Source organism: Sphaeramia orbicularis, chromosome 14 (assembly GCF_902148855.1).
Source record: "Sphaeramia orbicularis chromosome 14, fSphaOr1.1, whole genome shotgun sequence".
Taxonomy (NCBI): domain Eukaryota; kingdom Metazoa; phylum Chordata; class Actinopteri; order Kurtiformes; family Apogonidae; genus Sphaeramia; species Sphaeramia orbicularis.
Window position 1 is genome coordinate 49,849,968 of NC_043970.1, and position 22,338 is coordinate 49,872,305.

The following is a 22,338-nucleotide window of genomic DNA, read 5'->3' on the forward strand; positions in this document are numbered from 1 at the left end:
AAGTTTAGAGACTTGGTTGATTATAGAACACTGCAAATCATATTTAAAGCAAAAAACAAAACAAAACACTACTAGATTGTGAGCAAAAGTTTTTTGTAGTGCCTTAAAGTAAATATGAGTTGAGAGATGGATGCAAATTTATGTTATAAAAAGCAAAAAATGAAGTTAAAAGAAGATGTATTTCTTTTAAAGGGGTTCAACTGCAGTTCCATCATTTTGTCATAACCTATATGCTGTAAACACACAAATGCACAGGCATCTGAATGTGTGGGTATGGATTCCAATCATGACACACTTTCAGTACAAATAAATGGATTATTCTTAATTTTCATGATAGAATTAAAAAAAAAAAAAGGAAGTGGAGCTGGAGGGGCGGGCTTTTAACCGGGGGGAGGGGGCTCCTTCACCGGGTTTACAATATTTGTCTTTGACATGAACTTGGGTATTAAAGTATTAAAGCTCATGATTTGGAAATACTCAAATAAAGTACAAGGATCTCGAACGTGTACTTGATTATGTAGCTCAGAGCAGTAAACAGTACAGTATTCAGTTACATTCCACCACTTTCCTACAAGTGTCAAACGCTTCAGGAATCACTGTTTACTGTTAAAGCATCCGTACAAACTAAACATGCGATATTAAAAGTACACTGGATTTAGCTGTTAAGACGATGGTGCTTATTTCAACACCAAAAGTTTGCAAATAACTCATGTCTTTTCATGTCGAGTCCTAAACACTGACACAGGCGACGCCACCTTTACTCCTGTTCATAGTAGAAAACATATGACGCTGTGTGATCAGGAAGAGGCAGCTACAAGATTGACGTGCGTCTCAGCCAATGAAAATACCGTATTCACATCCAACGCCCACCTTCGCGGAAAACCCACCAATCACCACCGAGAACAGGAGCTTCCGCCACTGTGCCAAACCATGTCCATTGTACGGAGTGTTCTGAAAGAGTGCCGCGACTGAGCTGTGGACGTGCTGTCTGTTACGTGCGTGATTTAGCGTGGGTTGTTGCGTACGGTATCGTTAGTCCTGCAGCTTTGTCTCGGATCGCTTACGAGTGCTGTCATAGTCTTTGCGAAGAAGTGGGGTGTTTGTTTGCGGGACAGGCGGCGGCTTTCTCTGCGTTGGAATTCGCTCGTTAGCGGCAACGGCTCCAGCCACCTTGCGGTCTTGCTAGCATCGGGAGCTAGCCCACGGTTGTGCTGTTTTCGTGGCGTGAATGTGACGGATATCGGCGGGAATATGAGTCTCAAGGGAGGCCATCGCATGTCAGAGTAAACCGGGGGGAGAAAAAGAACGCAGAACAATCGTTACCCCCCTGAACCGAACATCCAAACTAGCTAGCTTGCTAACTGTTCGCCACCGGGTTGTCTTTCACAAAAGGACACCGCGTGAAAAGCTTGAAGAGACAGACTCCCGCTGCTTTCCTGTTTTTACTGTTTTTACTTTGTTTTGGGCTGACAAACCAGAAGCGGGACAGCGGGGCAGGATGAATGGCTTCAGCACGGAGGAGGACAGCCATGACGGCCCTCCGGCTCCACCGTTTTACGGGCAGAGCTGCTGTCTGATCGAGGACGGGGAGCGCTGCGGCCGGCCAGCTGGAAACGCCTCCTTCAGCAAGAGGATCCAGAAGAGCATATCCCAGAAGAAGCTGAAACTGGACATCGACAAGAGCGTAAGTGATCACCCGGCTTTTTTTTGTTCTGTTTTTTTTTTGTTTTGTTTTGTTTTGTTTTAGCCTCACCTCACTGACAGGAGGAGAGCTCAATTCACAGCTGTTAGCTAATGCTAGTAGCCGCAGACAAAAGGGCACATTCAGGTTTCTGTCATATGTTGTTGTAACAGTGAATGGCGCACTTTAAACTGCACGAAACCCTCTTTAAATGTCAAGCCGAAAAGATCAACATCAACTTCTCCCATTGCGACAGTTTCCTGTAACACCCCTCTGCTGAGCCTCAGAAAATGGCTGTTTCCAGGGAAGCTACTCTGAAAAGTATGAGCCATAAAGTCACTGTCTACTTCAAGGATCTGAAAGGTGATACAGAGAACTGGATCTGTTGGGATCTAGGCCACAGAGCTGGTAAAATAATGCAGACCAAGAAGTATGAATGTACAAGAGGGCAAGGTTTCTGAAGTTCCAAGACTTGATCTGATTTCTACCCTTCAAACAGCTCTCCAAGTTGAGTCAGTTCTTTTATGTCTGCTGAAAAGAAATACTTTGACACGTGTGTACCTTATTAAGTAAGAAAAAAGTCGGTTTGCCTTAGAGGACATTTAAACATGGTATCAGCTGAGCAAAGTAGTGTAGAAAGGACATTAAAACTTACACACACGCATTGATAATACAGAGTTGTAGACTTTACAGTTTAATGAATAAGCTAAAGAAAAGTCATGTCTATTAAAAGTATGTGAAGTGTCATTTTTCAGCTCAGAGCTATTCAAAGTATATTTATTACACAAGAAATGAACCTATTTACAACAACTTTAACCCATCTGAAAATAATATTAGTAAAAAAAAAAGTATATAACAGGCATTTGTGTTTTACTCTTTTTGGATCAAAATTTGGTATCAAACAATAGCAACTGTTTTTTGACACTTGATATAATCTAAACATTGATGTTACTGCCATAACACTGTTTTCATGTGTTAAGTTTTTTCCTGCTGTCCTCATGCGTTACATAAACAGCACTAAACACTGGCAGCACAGCTTCAGCAACGAGTTAGTTCATGTAAGTGTCTGAGAACAAAATAAATGTGAAGTAAACACTGTGTTACATGTACAGGGATGTGCCCAGAGCTGTTTTTGACCATTTGATAAATTAACATTATTTATCTGTTCGCTATGACTGATTCAAACTATGGTCTATATGCCTGAAAATCACAGAAAGTTTCCCAAATTGACCTGTTGAACACGAACTGTGTTGTGTAATGTATGGGTCTGCTGACTGTAGTGAGTCATGTGACGTGTCATGTGAGGACACAGTTTATGTTTTGGGGAAACACAGAGATTCCTTGTGTTCAGTGTTACTTAATACTGATCACACGTGTACTTTTTCACAATAACAAGTTCTAATTCATCTCTAGCAGCAAGTATTGATTGAAAACTGTCTGCTTGGTTAATCATTGATTGTTTTTCATCAGAGAAAGACGGAAGATGTCAATTATAATGTAACTTGTCCTAAAGACTGTGCAATAGTTTTAAATTTGCAAAGTTGTTAAAGAGGGAAATCATAAAAGCTCATATTTTAGAGGCTGGGAAAAGGAGAATGGTTGGCTTAAGGATTATCAGAACACTTAACAGTTAATTTTCAATTTGTTGACACACAGATGTCAGGTATTTAAGGTTTCCAACAAATTCTTCGTCAACTCTTTAACTTTTCTCATTAAGTTTTTCTTTTCTCTCTAAATTTTACTACATACACAACCAGATGTCTCAAATCAACATTTAACTTTGTTCTGTTGTAAAACTGTAGATTGTTTTGATGCATTTAATCAGTTTATTTGAGTCTAAACTGGTCCTTTTAAGGCTCATTAATCTGATGCTGTTGAGATCAAACATTGAAACACCCAATTATTGATTCAGCTCTCAGTTTTTTTCTATCTCATTACATCATTGTCTATTAGATTATTTGTATTTTACTAATTAATTTGTAGCTTTTGCTGTTCAGAAGCTGTTTTTGAAAAGACTTACTCTTGGTATTTTCTGTGCAGGTGCGGCACCTCTACATCTGCGACTTCCACAAGAACTTCATCCAAAGCGTTCGCAACAAGAGAAAGAGGAAGACGAGCGATGATGGAGGAGAATCCCCGGATCATGACGTGGAGGTGCCTGAGGTGAGGCTTGAGACACGGTGCAGCATTTTTATGGAAATGCAACCATCATTTAACTATGTCACCTATGTAAAGGTCTATCTGTCAAAGTAAGTTGAGGGCATTTAAGTACATTTTTGAAATAGAGGTGGATTGGTTGAATTAGTCACATTATTGCAGTCTTGTTCTTAATAGCAGAGCAGCATGACATTTACAGATGGCATGAAAAGGAGATTTGAAGGAGAATGTGTGTCATGTAGGTCTTGAATGTCTTAAAAAGTAGGGAATTTTTAAACGCTGTTTTCCAGACCTTGAAAAGTCTGGAATTTGCTGTGAAAGTCTTAAAGTATGGAAAAATGTTTCTCATAGTTGAATTTTGGCATATACTCAATGGCACATAAATGTTGTAAGATAAGAAATACATGAGGAAAGCATATAAAAACACAATATGATTTCACTAACCGGTCGGTACTGGAGTGATTTTAGTGAAACTTGTTTGTGTGATATCCATGCAGTTTTGTGATTTTCATATGTCTTGAAAACGTTTCTGTCCGTAAAGCATAATTTACTGTGAATTATGCATCCATTCATTCATTCATTTATTAAACAGAATGTTTCTGCTACACACAACATGTACAATTTCAACCAAAAAAGTAGGAACGCAAGTATAAAAGTACATAAAGTCAAGGTCTGGGGGGGGGGGGGGGGGGGGGGGGGGTTGCAGTTTTGAAAAAGTCTGGAAAAAATCTGGAATTTTTATTTGGATAAAGAACAAACAAGCTAATGTAACTACAAAAGAAGAAAATTGACATCCATTGACATATTCAAGCTATGTAACTCTACAACTCTGCTCTATGGAATAGAATAGAAATAGAATAGACTTTATTGTCATAACACAGGCTGTGCAACAAAATTGCAGGTGGTCTCTGCCAGCAACAGTACACTTAGAACTAATAATAACACAATAAAATACAGACATATATTAAAAAAATAAAAAATAGCGCGCAATAGATATATGTGCAAATTACAGCTATACTGTGTAAGGTAAAATCAAGGCATCATTAATAGATCAGTAATGGTCAACTGATGGGAAAACGCAGGTTTAATGATCTGATCTGTGCGATCCATAACAGATTTTAAAACAGGATCGAGCCGTTTGAGTGTCCTAACAGTAACCTGTAACAGTATTAAGGGCACTGATGTGGAGAAGGTGTAAAATTAAACCCTGAATCTGTTCCTCTTTCAGGTTGACCTTTTCCAGCTGCAGGTGAACACATTGAGACGCTACAAGCGACACTACAAGCTGCAGACCAGACCAGGACTCAACAAGGCCCAGCTGGCAGAGGTACAGAACACAGTCCTCACTGTACAAACCAACAATTAAACCTGTGCTTTGGCGTAATATTGATTTAATCTGCATTCTCTAATGGTAGTTATGTGTTTTTAAGGCTTTTTAGGGCAGTTTCTATGAAGTAGTAGATGATTTTCTTGATTTATCAATTATTTTTTTCTTCTAAAAGGTCTCGTAAGATGTTGAAAAAATATTGATCACTGTTTCCTAAAGCTGCATATGATATGTTAAAATATTACATTTGATCTACAACCTGAAGATTTTCAGTTTACTGTTATCGAGAAGGAGAGAAACTGTAACATATTAGAGACTGGAACCAGAAAATTTCTTGTACTATTGAAGCAGTTTTCAACATAATTGGTAGCTAATTCAGCTGTAGATTATTAATGCATTATCAAAGACATAACACAGCTTTGTAGAAGTGTTAAATGTATAATGTTAAATAACATTAACAGCACAATATTTACTCTAAGTCTACATTCAGACTGCAGGCAAATGTGGCCCAAATCTGATTTTTTTCCCCCATATGTGACCTGTATCCGATCTGTCAAAGACAGTTTGAACAGCACAAATCCGACCCAGGCCACTTTCATATGTGGTCCTAAATCCGATACGTATCTGATATTTTGCGATGCAGCTTCAGTCTGAACGGCCAGGTCGCGTTTATCCAACCTTTACGTCACTGAAATGCGACAAACATCACAATTCTACATCCCAGAAGGAGAAGCGGCAGGAAAAACATATTTACTTCCATAAACACAGTTCGTGCCTGCATGGTCACGTATTCCGTCAGGACCTCTTTTGCGCATGCGGGTCACTTCAGGGTCACATTCAGTTCATACTCAAAACTGATAGAAGTCGGCATTTAATGTGTAATATGAACAAGCACACAAAAAAAATCGGATTTCACCAAAAAATCCAAATTGTGCATTAAGACCTGCTGTCTGAACGTAGCCAAAGTCACTGAATTTACCCTATAATGAACATCTGATTTTTTTTAATTTTTTTTTTTTTCCTAAAACAACTTTCAAGTAGAAAACAAATTCTCTCTGAGTCCCTACCCAGCAGCCACTGGGACAGCTGGTAGTGGTTTGTGGCTGCTGACTGGTGCTGTATTGATGATGTGGGAGGTTCATTAATAGGAAAAGCCCAAACTTGTCTAAAAGCCGGGGAAACGCTGAACGTAGTCAGTGTTCATTAATTTCCTACTGTTAACCCGACAGCTCAGTCACAGGAGAGCTCCACGTGCAGGAATGATTTGTTAGGACGAGGACTGAACCAGCTGCAGGAAACCCTGAGAGTCCACCTGTCGATTCAGCAAATTAGTCCAACAATCTCCATGACCAATTAGTTTGGAAAAAAACTGGCAGTAGCACATATGCAACGGAAAAATAGGTAAAGCAGAACAGATGAGAAGCACCTAATGACGCCGTATTACAGACATTTAATGTTGATGTTAATACAGATGAACAAGAGTCCAACTACTGCAACATCTGAACATACACTACATGGACAAAAGTATTGGGACACACATGTTGAATTCAGGTGTTTCTTTTCTAACAGGGGTCCGGGATACAAAACAATAATGACAAATGCCATAATATAGTTTTATAGTGGGATAAATATCATTGCATTGGTTAGTTTTGTTTAAATAGTTATCTTTGTTTCCAAAATGCCTCAGAGATAGATTTTACTTAAAAAAAAATCTCCCATTAAACTTTAAATATTGATGTTCTTATCTCAAATCATCATGTACAGGACATCTTACAGCTGTAGCCATGATGTGTCCCAATATTTATGTTTATATAGTTTGTAAACATCAATATTTCCTTAAGGTTTAATGGGAGATTTTTCTTCCTTAGTGAGATGCGAGGAAAGTAGATGGTTAGTTGTGGGAGAAAATGATTATTTACAGTCAGAGCAGGAAAAATATTTTAGAAATTTTGAGATGGAACATTTAAAATCATAAGTCACAAGTCACAACACTGGATGCTTGGAATACAGCGTGCTGTGAGCGTGCTCATGCTGTGGCAAAAGAGCAGAGGGAATATTAACAAATGTCGGAAAAATGGGAAAATGCAAGTTTCAGCAGAAGTGGTTGGAGGAGAAACTATTCAGAACCTGGTTAAAGCCTGTCGATGGTAAACCGTCCTAAAACTATTTATAAAATTGTATCTGCAGTTGGACATGGGCATTAAATTTGTTTAACGTGGCATTAAAAAGGGCATTAAAAACTTTAAATTAGATGTGCTGATACCTGTAGAAACCCTGATATTGTGGCAAGCAACATAACTGAATGAAACAGACAGCTTTTTGAAATCTTGATATATAAATTATATACAAATTATTAAAAAAAAAACTTCTGGCACCAAAAGGGTTAATACTGTGACATTCCTCTGCTGTACTATTTATCTTGCACAAGAGGCAGAAATGTGGAGCAACTTTAAATGTTGTCTTTTCCAAGTTATCCGTCACAACCCTAAGAATATAAAGTTACCAAAATGCACGACTAATGGAAACCAGTGGAACGTTTTCACCGTTCGACTAAGTGACTCAAACAGTTGTCATATGTTGACCAGGTTTTTCAAGAAAATATGCGCAGAGACATTTGTTTTAACCTCTTTTCCACCTCCTCTGCAGACGGTAAGTCGTCACTTCAGGAATATTCCGGTGAACGAGAAGGAGACGCTGACCTACTTCATTTACATGGTGAAGAGCAGCAAGAGCCGGTTGGACCAGAAAGCAGACGGCAGCAAACCACTGGACTAAACGCGTTTTTTTTTTTCCAGCAGCAGCAAACGACAACAACTACGACAAAAATGTACAAGTGACGACCGACCAGCGTCTACAGAAACCATCCAAAAAAACAAACAAACAAAAAAAAAAACATTAAACACCACTAACAGCAATGACAACCAAAACCATCTCCTCCTGAAACCAGTAGCCGTCCTGCTCCTCCTCCAGAACTCAAAGTCCTGCTGTCGTTAGAGGATGATCTATGGAAACTGGAGGAACATTTAAGGTGGGAGAACCTCTTTGTCGCATGTTGTCACGATGGTCAATCTTCCTCTTAGGCACTCTCTGCAAAAAAAAAAAATGGAAATAAGGGTCTGAAAGGCCTACAGACTGTCGAGGACCAGGACTCACTCCGCAGGGTCACCATGCTGTAATGTAAATGTCGATATGTACAAAATAACAGCGTCCGATCGCAAGTAACTCTGTTGAATGCAATGTACCATATATATAGCTGCCTTAAGAGTAAAAACAAAACACCTTTTTTTGGTAATTTGGGTATTTCACGGTGAGGAATGCTTGTGCCAAACGGGAAAGAGTGGCAGCACTGAATGATGCTGAGTTGGAGTTTATGAATGAATGGATTTTTGGAAAGTCTTTTTGCTAAAATCACGTCCAGGGATAAAGGCTCAGGTCCGGTTCGATAAACAAAACTGATCTAAAAACACTTTAATCTGTACGTAAGGTTTTAAAAGCACCACTTATGATTAACATGAGTTTAGAACTGTCCACGATTGTCTGATTTATAAAGTTTACATGAAGGGAAATTGAAGTTGAAGCCTTTGAATTCAGCTGTTCAGATCTGGGTTAGATGTAGATTGGATCAATTCGGCTGATTTAATCCGCGCATTTGTGATGTTTTACGATCGATCAGCATCAAGAGAAAGTAGCATCGACATCAGCGAGTAGCTAACCTTAAAATTATCGACTGGAATAAGTGACTTTGAAGGAACGAAGGCTTAAAAATGGGTAATTTCACGCTCGGTTACATATTTATTGATACATTATTTTGAGCTTGAGGGTAAAATCAGCACATTTTTCAAATTAATATATATTTTTTTAAAAGGCAAAGTGTTTATTTCAAGGAGTTGAAATTCCTTTAAGGTCATGTTACGATGATTTGTATTGAATTTTCATCAGGAAATCACAGGTCACATTGATAAACGAAGGTGAAAATGAGTTGAATTCAGGGGCTTAAACTTCACAATCCAGTGACACATTTACTTCTAGACTTTATAAGTAAATTTAAGTGTAAATTGGTTATCGGAGTGCACAAATTTGTCAAAGAACGTCTCAGATTAACAGATACTGTAAAGGACTCATTGCACCATAGGTTTTTGGACGTATGCCATCTCAGTTATTTGGGTGGAAACGCAATAGATGGTTGATGAATAAGCAGAGGTTGTTTACCGTTGTGTGGGCTTTAAGAAATTTAACAGAAGCTGCAAATGTGGTTGTTTTTTTTTCATACTCAGCTGTTTGCTAATCTGACAACTGTTTTTTTTTTTTAAATGTGAGATTTTAGACAACACACAGAGCCATTTTGGAAACTCGTTTTGGCAGCATGTCCTTGACTCTAATATAAAAACAATCCACTGACAGTGAGTCACACGTTTCCTCTGTAGTAACACTAATTTATAACGAGGCAGCTTCAAAGTCTAACGACGACCAACCTTTTTCACAATGGAGACGAGTTTTCAAAAGTTCAGTCTTTAGGTGAAGGTGAAGCATTTTGTGATGATTCACCTTAAAGGAAAAACATCATCTAAACACATCTGAAGTCAAAGATTTGTACATGTAGCGCACAGCCAGGTGTGATAGAGGTGGTAACGGTCTCTCCAAGTATCTATAGTGTCCACTTACAACAGGGTTCCTACGGGGCTCTACAAGTTATATTTAAGACGTTTTAAGACTACTCAGCACAGAATTTAATGCATATTTCACGGCGATGCAGGCAAAATTTGTGACTCCTAGAATTTAGGAAAATGTATTTATTTACTTCAACATCTTGATTCCCACCGTTCCGAGTCATTTCTCATCAGGGGCTGCAAAGTTATCGATAATTGGTTCTTGATTTCAATATAAATTGTCAGGGTGGAACAGGTGGAACTGAGTTGACTAACATTACTTTCTTTCTAGTTTGGATATTTTCCAGACACATTTAAACACATTTATGGCAGTTTTTGGCAACATAACTTAAGACCCACCGTATCAAATTTAATACCTTTTAAAAGTATTAAATGCAGATTTGTAAATGCAAGACTTTTTAAGACCCCGTGGGAACCCTATACAAAGACAAAGAAGAGGCAGTTGGTGCAAAGTAAGAAAAAGGCTCATACACAGCTGACAGACTGAAATGTTATGATGAACATAAATATCACATTATTTCTTTAACTTTTGAGTCAAACTTGAAAAAAACAGGTTTTTTTCATAGCTTTAAACCGATCTTTAAGGTCAGAACGAATGGGAAATGTAGATCTAGAACATTAAAAGTAAGTTTCATGAATATGCACAAGGAAACTTTCAAGAATTTTTACGGAGAATGTAAACAAAATACTAATAAATGTGCGTAACGGTAATTATCACTATGGGGAATTAGATTGTGGTTAATTGTTTCATCGCCAGACACACTCATCTCAAATCACTGTTTGTCTGAGAACTTAAACCAAGAAGTCAGTCCTGTTGTAGAGTTTGTGTATTTATGTGTGTGATACAGTATCCTTAAAATGACAGACATCCTGAATGTCTACACTGGAGCTGACGATACAAGAGTAAAAAAAAAAAAAAAAAAAAAAAAAGATCCCCACAAAATTTGAGACGCTCCTCATTGACAGATCAGAGTCAGTTTTATAAACCTTTTCCTCTGATTTAGTTCAGATATCCTGACACAGGTGGAGCTTTTCGATACCGGCACCTTATTGTTAAAACCAGCTCTTAAATGATATTAAAAGTACTTATGCCGATACTAGTTATCTATTTTAATAAAGAAAAACTAGACAAGGTTTCTACACTCAGAGCAGGTTTTTTTTTTTTTTCCTTAACCAGAAGCTGTAGCAGTCATTAACATAATTGATAATTATGTATCTAAGCAGCTCAGTCTTGTGCCATAAAAGAAATAAAGTTCAACATTAACCCATAAAGACCCAAACAGCCACTGGAGACCAAAACCATCTACTGATATAAACTGTTTAATACCTGTTGTTCCACTAATCCTATCAATACATGTAAATAATTGATGTAAAATGCAGTTTGTCATCTTTTCATGGTCATTAGATAGATAGACGTTCAGAGGCTCTGTAGTTACCGTGGAAACACTGTCATCTTCTACAACATTGATTCACCAGTAAAACCCATGGAGTTAGATAATGACAGTGGATGGACACACTTGTTTTACGTTCAGTTAATGATATATTTGTCTGAAAAACTCACTTTTTCTTCAGTTTTATCTGCTTTGATATAACAACCTTTAAATTTACTCTGAGCTTTTATGAAAATCTACATGATCAGTTAATTTAATATATGGGAAAAAAATGATTTTCACTGGAAAAAAATGCAAAATACAGAGGATAATATTCTAATAAATGGTGAAAGATCACTTCAGAAGGTTAAATCTACAGAAAAATTCATTCGAAAACTACTACAAAAGCCGCACTGGGTCTTTATGGGTTAAGGTAGACATCCTAACGTTGTAATCTGCCTTTTGATCTGGACGTGAAACGCAAAGACCGATAGATGGTGGTGAATGATGTAGCATTTGGATATAACCCTGACTTTCCCCTGCAGATGTTCATTTCTCTTTGTGTTGCAGGTGTCGTTTGCTACTTTCAGTTTGATTTTTCTTCTTTAATTTCTCTTTAGTTCAGCCTTGATTTCACAAGTCGTATAAAGTTGTCTTTTTTTGACATTGATTTCTTCTTTTTTTTTTTTTGTCAGCTCATAAAGAATGTTCGTGTGTATGATAGTGGTGTAAGATTTAATTATTTGTATCATTTTAATATTTAAAAACAGTGTTGTCGTCGTCGTCACCGTATTGGACAAAAGCAATCATCACAACTTCCACAAACGTATTGGCAGACCCGTTTAAAACAGGGGGATTTAAAGCAGAAAAACAAAGTCCATCAGGTGTTTGGATGCATGAAAAAACCTGCCTGCAAGTCGAGTTCATTTCAGTCGTTGCACTGGCCTGGATTGAGTCTTTTAAATTTCGGTAACATTACGAAAATATCGAGACTTGATGAATGTCGGATTGTGCAGGTTTGATGGGAAAACGCCCTCCAGGTCTGTTCAAATGTTTAATAGAAACTGTTAAACTGCATGGATCCTGCAGATAAACCCCTTAAAGCACTGCTGAAACAGGCGACTCATTGTTTTCCATCTTTCAGATATTGTGTGTTTTTTACGGTGGCATCTACATAGATTGTGCACACATTGTTTGGACTTTTTTTTTTTTTTTTTTTTAACTGTCTCGTTTTCTTCTCATTTGTCCACCACACTGAGTTTGTCTCAACAGGGTTTTTATTTTAGCGTCTGATATATATTTTCACGTAGGTTTCTTAGTGTTATGTAGATATCACCCGTCTTTATTAACATGTAGGCCACAACACATTACCCTTATTGTTGTATTAGAAAAACATATTTAAATATGGCTGCTTATTGCTCCTGATTAAAGTAATAAATGTATTGTACAGACAGAGCAACTGTGTTGACTTCATTTATTTACACGTTTAATGTTGGAGTTGCTAAAGTGTGTGTTTTAGTCACGTTAAGCACATTTACACATGGAATTGGAGTTAAAGCAGACATCGTGGATGTCTTCAGGCCTCCTTTTGGATCTTCAGAGGAGTCGAACGTGTCAAAAGTTCAGCAGGTGGAAAAAATGCAAAATGGTACAATTTATGTTGTGGCTTGACGGAAACTTAAAGGGGTCATATTTTACTAAACCCACTTTTATTAGTCTTTGGTTCATTTATTTGTGTAATTGGACCCTAATAGTTCATAAAGTTTGAATTTGAACCCTCCAGGTGCTGCAAAACTATCTTTATATTAATTTTGGCAAAAATCGAGTGGATTTCTACAACTCGCTTTAATTCCTCCTTAATTTGTTGCATCTACAGGGTGGGGAAGCAAAATTTACAATGAACATTTAGTTGTTTTTTCTCAGCAGGCACTACGTCAATTGTTTTGAAACCAAACATATATTGATGTCATAATCATACCTAACACTATTATCCATACCTTTCCAGAAACTTTTGCCCATATGAGTAATCAGGAAAGCAAACGTCAAAGAGTGTGTGATTTGCTGAATGCACTCGTCACACCAAAGGAGATTTCAAAAATAGTTGGAGTGTCCATAAAGACTGTTTATAATGGAAAGAAGAGAATGACTATGAGCAAAACTATTACGAGAAAGTCTGGAAGTGGAGGAAGCAACAAAAAACGTACCAAAGCTTTTATTAAAGCTCTCAAATCCAAAATCCTAAAGGATCCAACCAAATCCATGAGAAAAATGGCAATTGAACTTGAGGTAGACAACAAGACCGTTAGAAATGCAGTAAAATAGGATTTGAAGTTAAAATCTTACACAAGAACACCAAAACACTTGTTGACAACAGCAACAAATCCAACTTTAGCAATTTTTGGGAATCATGTTTATGGCCGCCTTCTAGCCCAGATCTAAACCCTCTGGATTCTGCTATTTGGGGCGTTTTAGAACATGCTACCAATAGAACATCACACAGCAATGTCGACTTTCTTAAAGACACTATTAAAGAAGAATGGGAGAAGTTGTCACCCGAATATTTGAGGAACACTTGCGCAAGTTTCAGGAAGCGTGTGAAGGCAGTTATTGAGAAAGAAGGACACATAGAATAAAAACATTTTCTATGATGTAAATTTTCTTGTGGCAAATAAATTCTCATGACTTTCAATAAACTAATTGGTCATACACTGTCTTTTAATCCCTGCCTCAAAATATTGTAAATTTTGCTTCCCCACCCTGTATACCTAGTTATGTCATGACATTTGCACATATAAGGTCAAAACTTCCAATGAACATTTCTCAGAGTACACCATAATTGTTTATCAGCAGCAGCAGTTGTAGTAAAAACTGAAAATATGTCCAAACTTTAAGCCGATTACCTAAAATGTTCAGTTGGTTGTGTTAAGAAACACAAGTGGCTGAGCATGAAAGCACAGTCAGTAACCTAGAGGGGGCGGGGCAGAGCAGCACGGTCAAAAACCTGGAAGGGGCTGGGGTGTGAAGTGGCACATGTGCATTTAAAGGGCCAGCGCTCAAAGCCACCTTTCTGGTGTCATTACTCAGAAATAGGGTTGAAGATGGACCTGTGGAGTTGAATTAATGAAGAATTCAGACCCAAGCAGAGCATTTACAGTTTATGTAGACCGCAGGGAAATGTTTTAAAATGCATAATTCCATTTAAAAAAGCAAAATATCTCTCCTTTAAGGCTACGTTCAGACTGCAGGCAAACGTGGCCCAAATAAGATTTTTTTTTTTGCCCGTATGTGACCTGTATCCAATCTGTTAAAGACAATTTGAACAGCACAAATCCAATTTGTTTCAAATCCGACCTCGGCCAGTTTCATATGTGATCCTAAATCCAATAGGTATCTGATATTTTGCAAGGTGACTTCAGTGTGAATGGCCAGGTTGTGTTTATTTGACCTTCACATCATTGAAATGCGACAAACATCACAATTCTGTGTCCCAGGAGTGACGGGAAAAAACATTTATTTCCGTAAACACAGTTCGTGCCTGCGTGGTCACATATTACATCAGGACCTATTTTGTGCATGCGGGTCACTTCAGGGTCGCATTCAGTTCATAATCAAAATTGACAGAAGTCACATTTAATGTGTAATATGAAATAGCACACAAAAAAATCGGATTTCACCAAAAAATCCAAATTGTGCATTAAGACTTGCTGTCTGAACGTAGCCCAAGTCCAACTGGACCTGATTCATGTGTCTATCAGATTTTTTGCAACTATGTCAAACATGATGCTCGGAATTAATTGCATACATCTTGTATTGAGCCATTTCTGGTGAAACATTAAAATTTACTTTTGCCAGTGAAAAGTCAACATCTTCAAGTTTCATCATAAATGCCTTTAGATAACGAGGAGGAGGTTGTTAAAATACAAAATAATGGCATATTGAAATAAAAATGGCTGACTTCCTGTTGGGTTTAGTGTTTGGCTCCAGGGGTGTGTCGACTAAAACTGGTACATCTAGATAAAACCTCATGTCAGGGATTGTTTATTTTTTACATTTTGAAAGGAAAGGGCTGCTTTTGAGCTTTTTTGCCTCATCTACGTCCATTAAATATTAACATTTTACCAGCACGAAACATGGGCAAAGTCTGGGGATTTGCAAGCATGTGCATGATTTGCCTCTAGAGTGTGGATCTTTGAGGAGGAGGAGGAAGAGGCTTACACTTGGTTACTGTTTCAGTCGGTGAAACTGTAACCAAAGACCAACACATTACACAGTGTACCGGGTTAATAGTAATCACATATCTGGTTTGTCTTTAATCATTCATTGAAATAGGTCAGAAAAGTGGAACACACAGGACCTTCCTTACTGCTGTTGAATATTTCACTCCTCTTTACAGAAACGATCTTAATTAACTTAATGTTGCATTTGTACCAGCGCCCTCCAGTGGTAGTCTTATGCCAACACAGTGTACACTGTATTCATTTAACCCATGAAGACCCAAATATCCAAAATCATTCACAGATATAAAAAATTTAATCCCTGTTGATCCATTTATTCTATTAATACATGTAAATTATCAGTGTAAAATACAGTTTGTCGTCTTTTTGTGTTCATTAGATATGACCCATTTGGACGTTCAGAGGCTCCGTAGTTACCGTGGAAACACCATCATCTTCTACAACATTGATTCACCAGTAAAACCCACGGAGTTGAATCAATGACAGTAGATTTAGACACTTGTTTTATGTTCGATTAATGATATATTTTGTAGAAAAAAAACAAACATTTTCTTTAGTTTTCTGTTTTGGATATAATAACCCTCAACTTTATTCTAAGCTTTAACGAACATCTACATAATCAGCACATAAAATATAAGAAAATACCTCATTTTCACTTAGAAATGCAAAATACAGAGCAGAATTTTAAAGTGAATGGTGATGAATCACTTAAGAAAAGTTAAAAATAGAGAAAAATGTATTTGGGACCTGCCACAAAAGTCACACTGGGTCTTTATGGGTTAAAGGAGGAAGGGCATCATACACGCAAAACCCACAAAACTACGCAGAAGAGAATTGTAAATGTTAAACTCCAAAATTACATTTTATCAAGATACAACAATGAAATAGAGCAGTTCTGAAAACTTTAATGGCTTTTTACTGTGACTACTTACTGTTTCACTTCACTTAAAATGACCAGCTGTTGAAGCAATACTTGCATCATCATAATAATAATAATAACAATAATAATAATAATAGTTGCTGTCATGGTTGTTACTGTATTTATTTTGGAACTCATTCCATTCATTTTCACCTGAACATACATTAAACTGTTCATGGACGCAAAATATGGAAAAATCTAAACCAAAATATGAAGCTTATAAATATAACTTCTTGTCAGAGAAATGGAATAAAATGTAAATAAACAGTGCTAGGTGTTTATTTGTTTCAGTTTTAAATGTGCATGTTTAATATAACCTATAGTTTCTCGAAGTGTTTTATTCCTATTAAATGAATCTCAATTACTGTGACCTTATTTTAAAAAAAAGCACCTTTGTTTCCTTCTATTATACACTCTCAAAAATAGAGGTACCAGCTTGTACTTAAAAGGGTACAAATGCTTGTCTCTGGGGGTGTACTTTTTTGAGAAACATTTCTGTACCCTTTCGAAATGGTCCATTTTTGTACCTTAAGTACTTTACATAGAAAGAAAACTCTTGTATAGTTGATAATGCCATGATGTTTAAAGTTTGAACTGGTGGCCTAACTGAGAAAAAAAAAACCAAAAACAAAAAACGGCATAGGCAAGCTACGACATCAAAACACGGAGGTGTGAATGAAAACTTGATAAAACAGAGATTATGGCAATAATCAGAGGTTCTAATAAGATAAATAAATTATTAGGCTATTATCATTGATCTAATTGGGCTATTAAATTAAAACACAAATTATTATTAAATATAATATAGAGTAATTACAGTATGATATATAATAAATAATGTGCTAAGCCTAATGTTTTAACTATAATTAGGCCTACTGTTCAGTTCCCCTAGCCTATAGCCTATTCTCATGGTCTACACACATTTTTTAACGCTGCAGTGTACCTTATAGTACAAATTTGCACTTTACATAACTTTGAACCCTTTTTCATAGTCTAAAGGTGCAATTCTGGCCTCCTAAAGACCAATATTGTACTTTTGAGAGAACATTCTTAAAAAATGTACTTATCGGTACATAAATGTTCTGATCTCGTACCTCTATTTTTGAAAGTGTATATTTCTATTGAGTTTTCATCTAATCAACCGTATTATGTTCATATAAATACATATATTTGCACATAATGCTGCTCTTCTTATTGAATAGCTGGTCATTCATATTAAGTATTTTAATCATTATTATTAAAACATATATTATTGAGTATTTTTAAGCCAAAAGCTCAATAATATATTGTTTTCCTGAAATGAAACTGATCATTCTGCAGTTACATGCACTCACCACTAGGTGTCAGTGTAGCTCCTCAACTTGAGAACGTTTAAGACAAAACTGTCAAAATACAAAGTGTTTCCAACATGAAAATGACAAAAAACACCACGTTAAACTGAAATCACGGTTCATTTGTGTCACATGGTGGAATTTTATAATTTGACGAAAAAACATACCATAAAACTAAGTAAAATTGTAAAATACTACAGTATATATTTTTTCCCACTGGCGCATTTACATCTAAATATATACAGGCAAAAACCATGTAATTAAAAAAAAAAGAAAAAAAAGATAATTAATAATTAAACTTGAAAAACCTCACAAACCCATTAGATTTTTTCTTTTTCAGTAGAATTTTGACTCGGCTTGAAGTGTGATATTTAATCGGTGTTCGCAGTGACTGCAGGTTAATTAATAAGATCAGAATTGTCAAATCAAATTGATATAATTACGACAAAAAGCAAACAAACAAGTAAACACCGAAAAAAATAATCAAAAGTCTCATCATTACTGGTTAAAGAATCTTAATTATTCAGACTTCAACAAAAATGTTCGCGCTATTTTTTTTTTTTTCATAGCTACATGTGATTCTATTGCCTAATAATTAATTAGGCGATAGAATTATTTCCGTAATAAATTCAATTATTTAATCTATTTGAAAACACTAATGTCGAAAAGTTAATGAGACGCATTAGTGGAGAAATCAGAGCTTCACAAAGACAAACATCTTGTGTTAAAATAATTCATTTATTTTCGGATCTATATATAGTTTCACATCTAATGTACATGATCATCAACATCTGCCACAGTAACAAACACTTTTATCCATTTTTGACGCGTTTTTGTGTCGAAGTTGAAGCTGAATGCGATGAAAACGGACAGTGACGCTTTAATTTTGAGGTAGATTCAGAAAACAATAATTGTCTTTTTTTTTTTTTTTTGTACAAAAACATCCATGTGTAAAACATCTGGGTAAATGGAGCGGGGGTTATAGGTATATATTTTACATATTCTGACTGCAGCCAAGAAATAGAAATGAAGTTTCCTGTAAAGTGTGCTTCCACGTGGCTCGAAAATATTATTTTTTTTAAATCTATAATCATCATTTTAATTTTAATCATACAGGAGGATGTTTGTTATGATTAAAAAAATTTCTAAATCATTCTGCGCCAGGGAAGCACATTTTGAGGAAAAAAAAAATCCCGCAGCGCTTTTTTAATTTTTTTTTTGTTTAGAAAAATCATAAAATAGTTTCATTTTGCATCTTTTTATCCCCCTCTTTCAAGCAACGTTATTACACAAAACCACAACTTTCTCTACATTTACAGTTAGTCGTTCGATATAATTTATTTATTTTCAGCCCCAGATAAACAGACACAGACACCACAAATAAAAACCTAAGAAAACCCACAGCCGTGAAAAGACCCACAACGTGTCCGTGACGGGTTCGGTTTGTTTTCGTCCTTTTTGCGCTCCTTTGTGCGCGCGTTCAGTCAGTGGTTTTTGATCTGATTTCATATCCAAGTCTCTGACGGAAGGAGGGGGGAGGGTGGGGTGGGGGTGGGGGGTTACTGGGGGAGGGGAGAGGGTCACTGGTTGAGCTCCAGAGCCCAGACCTGCTGCGGCCACCCGGTCCGGCCCTTCACCTTCTTCTCGGCTCCTAAAGACTCCTGCAGGCCATCGGTCTGTGGAGGAGGAGGAGGAGGAGGAAGAGGAGGAAGAGGAGGAGGAGGCCAAAAGCACCACAAACATCTCAGCATTAGTCTCCAACACGGATTCAGATGAAAGAAAAAATAATTCAGGTGTGTATATTTAATATGGTGTTGTTGTGTCTGGTCAAAACACACACACACACACACACACACACACAAGAGAGAAATAATAATAATAATAATAATAATAATAATAATGATAACAATGATCTTTTAAAGGAGTTGGACCGAATTGATCAACTGATACTGTTTTTTTTTTTTTTTAATATAAAATAACATTTTCTGTCCATTACCTGTAATAATATACTAAATTAATCAACTTCTTATTTCAGGTCTACACCACAGTTCCATTTCAGGCTATAAAATAAGATCTAATAACAGTAGAAATGTGGATTATTTTGTCAACAGTTTATGGATATTGAACTGTTGTTGATAAAACTAAAGCTACATCCACCTGCTTTACAGTTTCAGGATAAATGATAAATAAATACATGTGTCGTCACGTGGTTTGATTTGCATTTTAATATATAAATGTTACATAACACTTTAACATAAATGACACCTGGACATCAGTACATTAACCTTTTCAGTACTACATTTTAAAACGTCAAATATTCCACATATCTGCTTATTTGACTGTAATATCTAAACATGTATGCACATGTGGGCTAATGTGTATCATATGATATTAGATGTCAGACATGTTTGACCTTAAAAGCAAAGCAGTTTTCCAACAAACACAAACTATAGTGTCAAGTTTTGTGTCGAAATAACAAATTAATACATGATTAAACATTTATTTATCTTGCCCTACACTTGTGCATTATTGCTAAAAATGGGAAATAAATGCTTGTAAACATGGTGATAACTAGTATAAATGTTCTAAAGGACTAAAATGTTGATTGTAGTGTAGAGTGTATTCTAAGATACAATTCAGGCCAAATAAACTCTCATGTCAGCAGGTTTGTTTTCTTAAATGTTAGATCTTTGCTCTTCATAACCTTTAGTTTAACTGAATTTGTGTTTTTTTTATGTTTAGACAAGACTCTGTGTGTAAATATCTAATACCACCTTAAAATCCCATCCCTCTCAGGCCTGCAGTTAATTTAACAGAAAATATCTGAGCTAAAAAAAAACAAAAAAAAAAACCCAAAACAAAACACACAACCAAACCGAGCCTTGTCTGTGCACAAATATTTCTGCAGCTTCTTTCAGTCTGAACTCACCAGCTCTCGTTTCCTTTTCATATCCCGGTTCTCGTATTTCTTAATTTCGGCCTTAAATCCCTCCGTCTCCCCGGAGTCTTTGGCCAGGACGTCCATCAGGTAGGCGATGTAACTGGTCGCCAGTCGTAACGTTTTAATTTTAGACAGTTTCGTGTCCGCCGGCACGTTTGGGATGCACTCCCTGAGCTCCGCGAAAGCCGTGTTGATGCTCTCCGTCCTCCGTCGCTCCTTTTTCGGCCCCGACGCTCTCCTCTTCCCCATGCCCGCCTGCAGCCCTTCCAATCGGACGTCGTGCGCGGATCCGGGCGCTCCGAGCTCCGCGGCCGGGTAAGGCGTCTGGATCTGGAAGTCCGGAGGCACTTCGCCGTGGTTCACCACCCAGCTCTGGAAATACGGTGCGTCCTGGTGGCACCGCTGAACGAAAGGAAAAGGTTCGTGCATCAGGTGGTGGTGATGCTGGTAACCCCCGATGAGGTTCATGCTGAGCGGCTTCGGGAGTCTGCCTGCTGCCGTGCGTTCCGTCCTCCTCGGTCTCTCCCAAAACGGACTCGGATCGGGGATTTACGCGCAGCAGGACTCATCCAAGACTAAAACACGCATTTCCCTCAATTCACCAGCAATGGACACCCCCAAAAAAACAAACCCCTCTTACATCGTCAATTCTGGAAAGAGACCGCAGCCAAAGAAGGTTTATAGATCCAGCAGAAAACGGCTCTCCACTTGTGTTTCTCTCTTCCGATCGTTTCCAAAGAGGCTGCTCTGATTTTGCCCGAGAAATTTGACCCCAGTGAAGGTGTGAGGCCCCCAGGTTTATATGATTTGGAAGTCAGTGTGCGTGGAGGGGAGGCAGCCAATGGAGGAGGGCGCACAGGGATGGGAGGAGAGTCTGGAGAGGTTTGCACTAGCATGCGCCATGGTGCCATAATCTAACGGCACAAGACAGCCAACAAATATGTGCCCGCTGCTGGAGAAGAATGTAGTCAGATACGCAGACGTGAACATAACACACAAGGACCAGATTCTGTAGAAGTTTACTCCGGTTTGAACTACGGAGAACTTTTACGCACGGAATTTACGCACAGCCTGGTAGTCTAATCATTTATCATTTGGTGTCATTACTGTAGTTAATTGGTTACATTAATTATATACATAGTGAAAACAAGTCAGTCATCTGAGGATATTAACCTATGAAGGGATTTATAATAATAATAATAATAATAATAATAATAATAATAATAATAATAATAATAGGGCAATTATGTGAATTTGAGGCTGACTGCGTAACACTTTAGAGAAACTCTGATCTGACGACACAAATATACTTTGCTTTGTTAATATTACTATAGTATAGTATAGTACTTATTGTATATATTTTGTTATAAATAGTACTGCTCCATTCCGTGAAATAAATACAATCGCTGTGCGTCTGTTAAAAATCCTGCATTGTATTATTATTTTTATTTTTTTCGTCAAATGTTCGTTTTGCACCTGAAATATTAATGTTCATATATTCTGTGAGTAGGTGTTTATTTAAAAGTCCAGCTCTTAAACTTATTACATAAATTGCCAACTACTCTGATATTTTCTTAATCACTTTGGGTAATTTTTTGCTCGATCTTGTCAGTTCAATAAATAAGCGTAATTATTTTCTGGTTTATTTCCTTCTCAAGTGACACTAAACTGACACAAATCTTTGGGTTATTATCCAAACACATTTGTCAT

General features: G+C 37.1%; 2 protein-coding genes across 2 annotated transcripts; one reads left to right on the top strand and one right to left on the bottom strand.

The window, feature by feature from the left end:
• The first annotated feature begins 909 nt into the window (after positions 1-909).
• Positions 910-8,653, top strand: sap30l (sap30-like). Its single transcript, XM_030153792.1, has 4 exons — positions 910-1,684; positions 3,722-3,844; positions 5,067-5,165; positions 7,812-8,653. Exons 1-4 carry the CDS (start codon positions 1,499-1,501, stop codon positions 7,938-7,940), a joined length of 537 nt encoding a protein of 178 aa, XP_030009652.1. The 5' UTR covers positions 910-1,498; the 3' UTR covers positions 7,941-8,653.
• A 10,281-nt stretch (positions 8,654-18,934) lies between these two features.
• LOC115432786 (heart- and neural crest derivatives-expressed protein 1) lies at positions 18,935-21,386 on the bottom strand. The gene is made up of 2 exons (XM_030153791.1): positions 20,617-21,386; positions 18,935-19,363 (listed from the first exon to the last, which is right to left on the bottom strand). Exons 1-2 carry the CDS (start codon positions 21,094-21,096, stop codon positions 19,268-19,270), a joined length of 576 nt encoding a protein of 191 aa, XP_030009651.1. The 5' UTR covers positions 21,097-21,386; the 3' UTR covers positions 18,935-19,267.
• Positions 21,387-22,338: the final 952 nt, after the last annotated feature.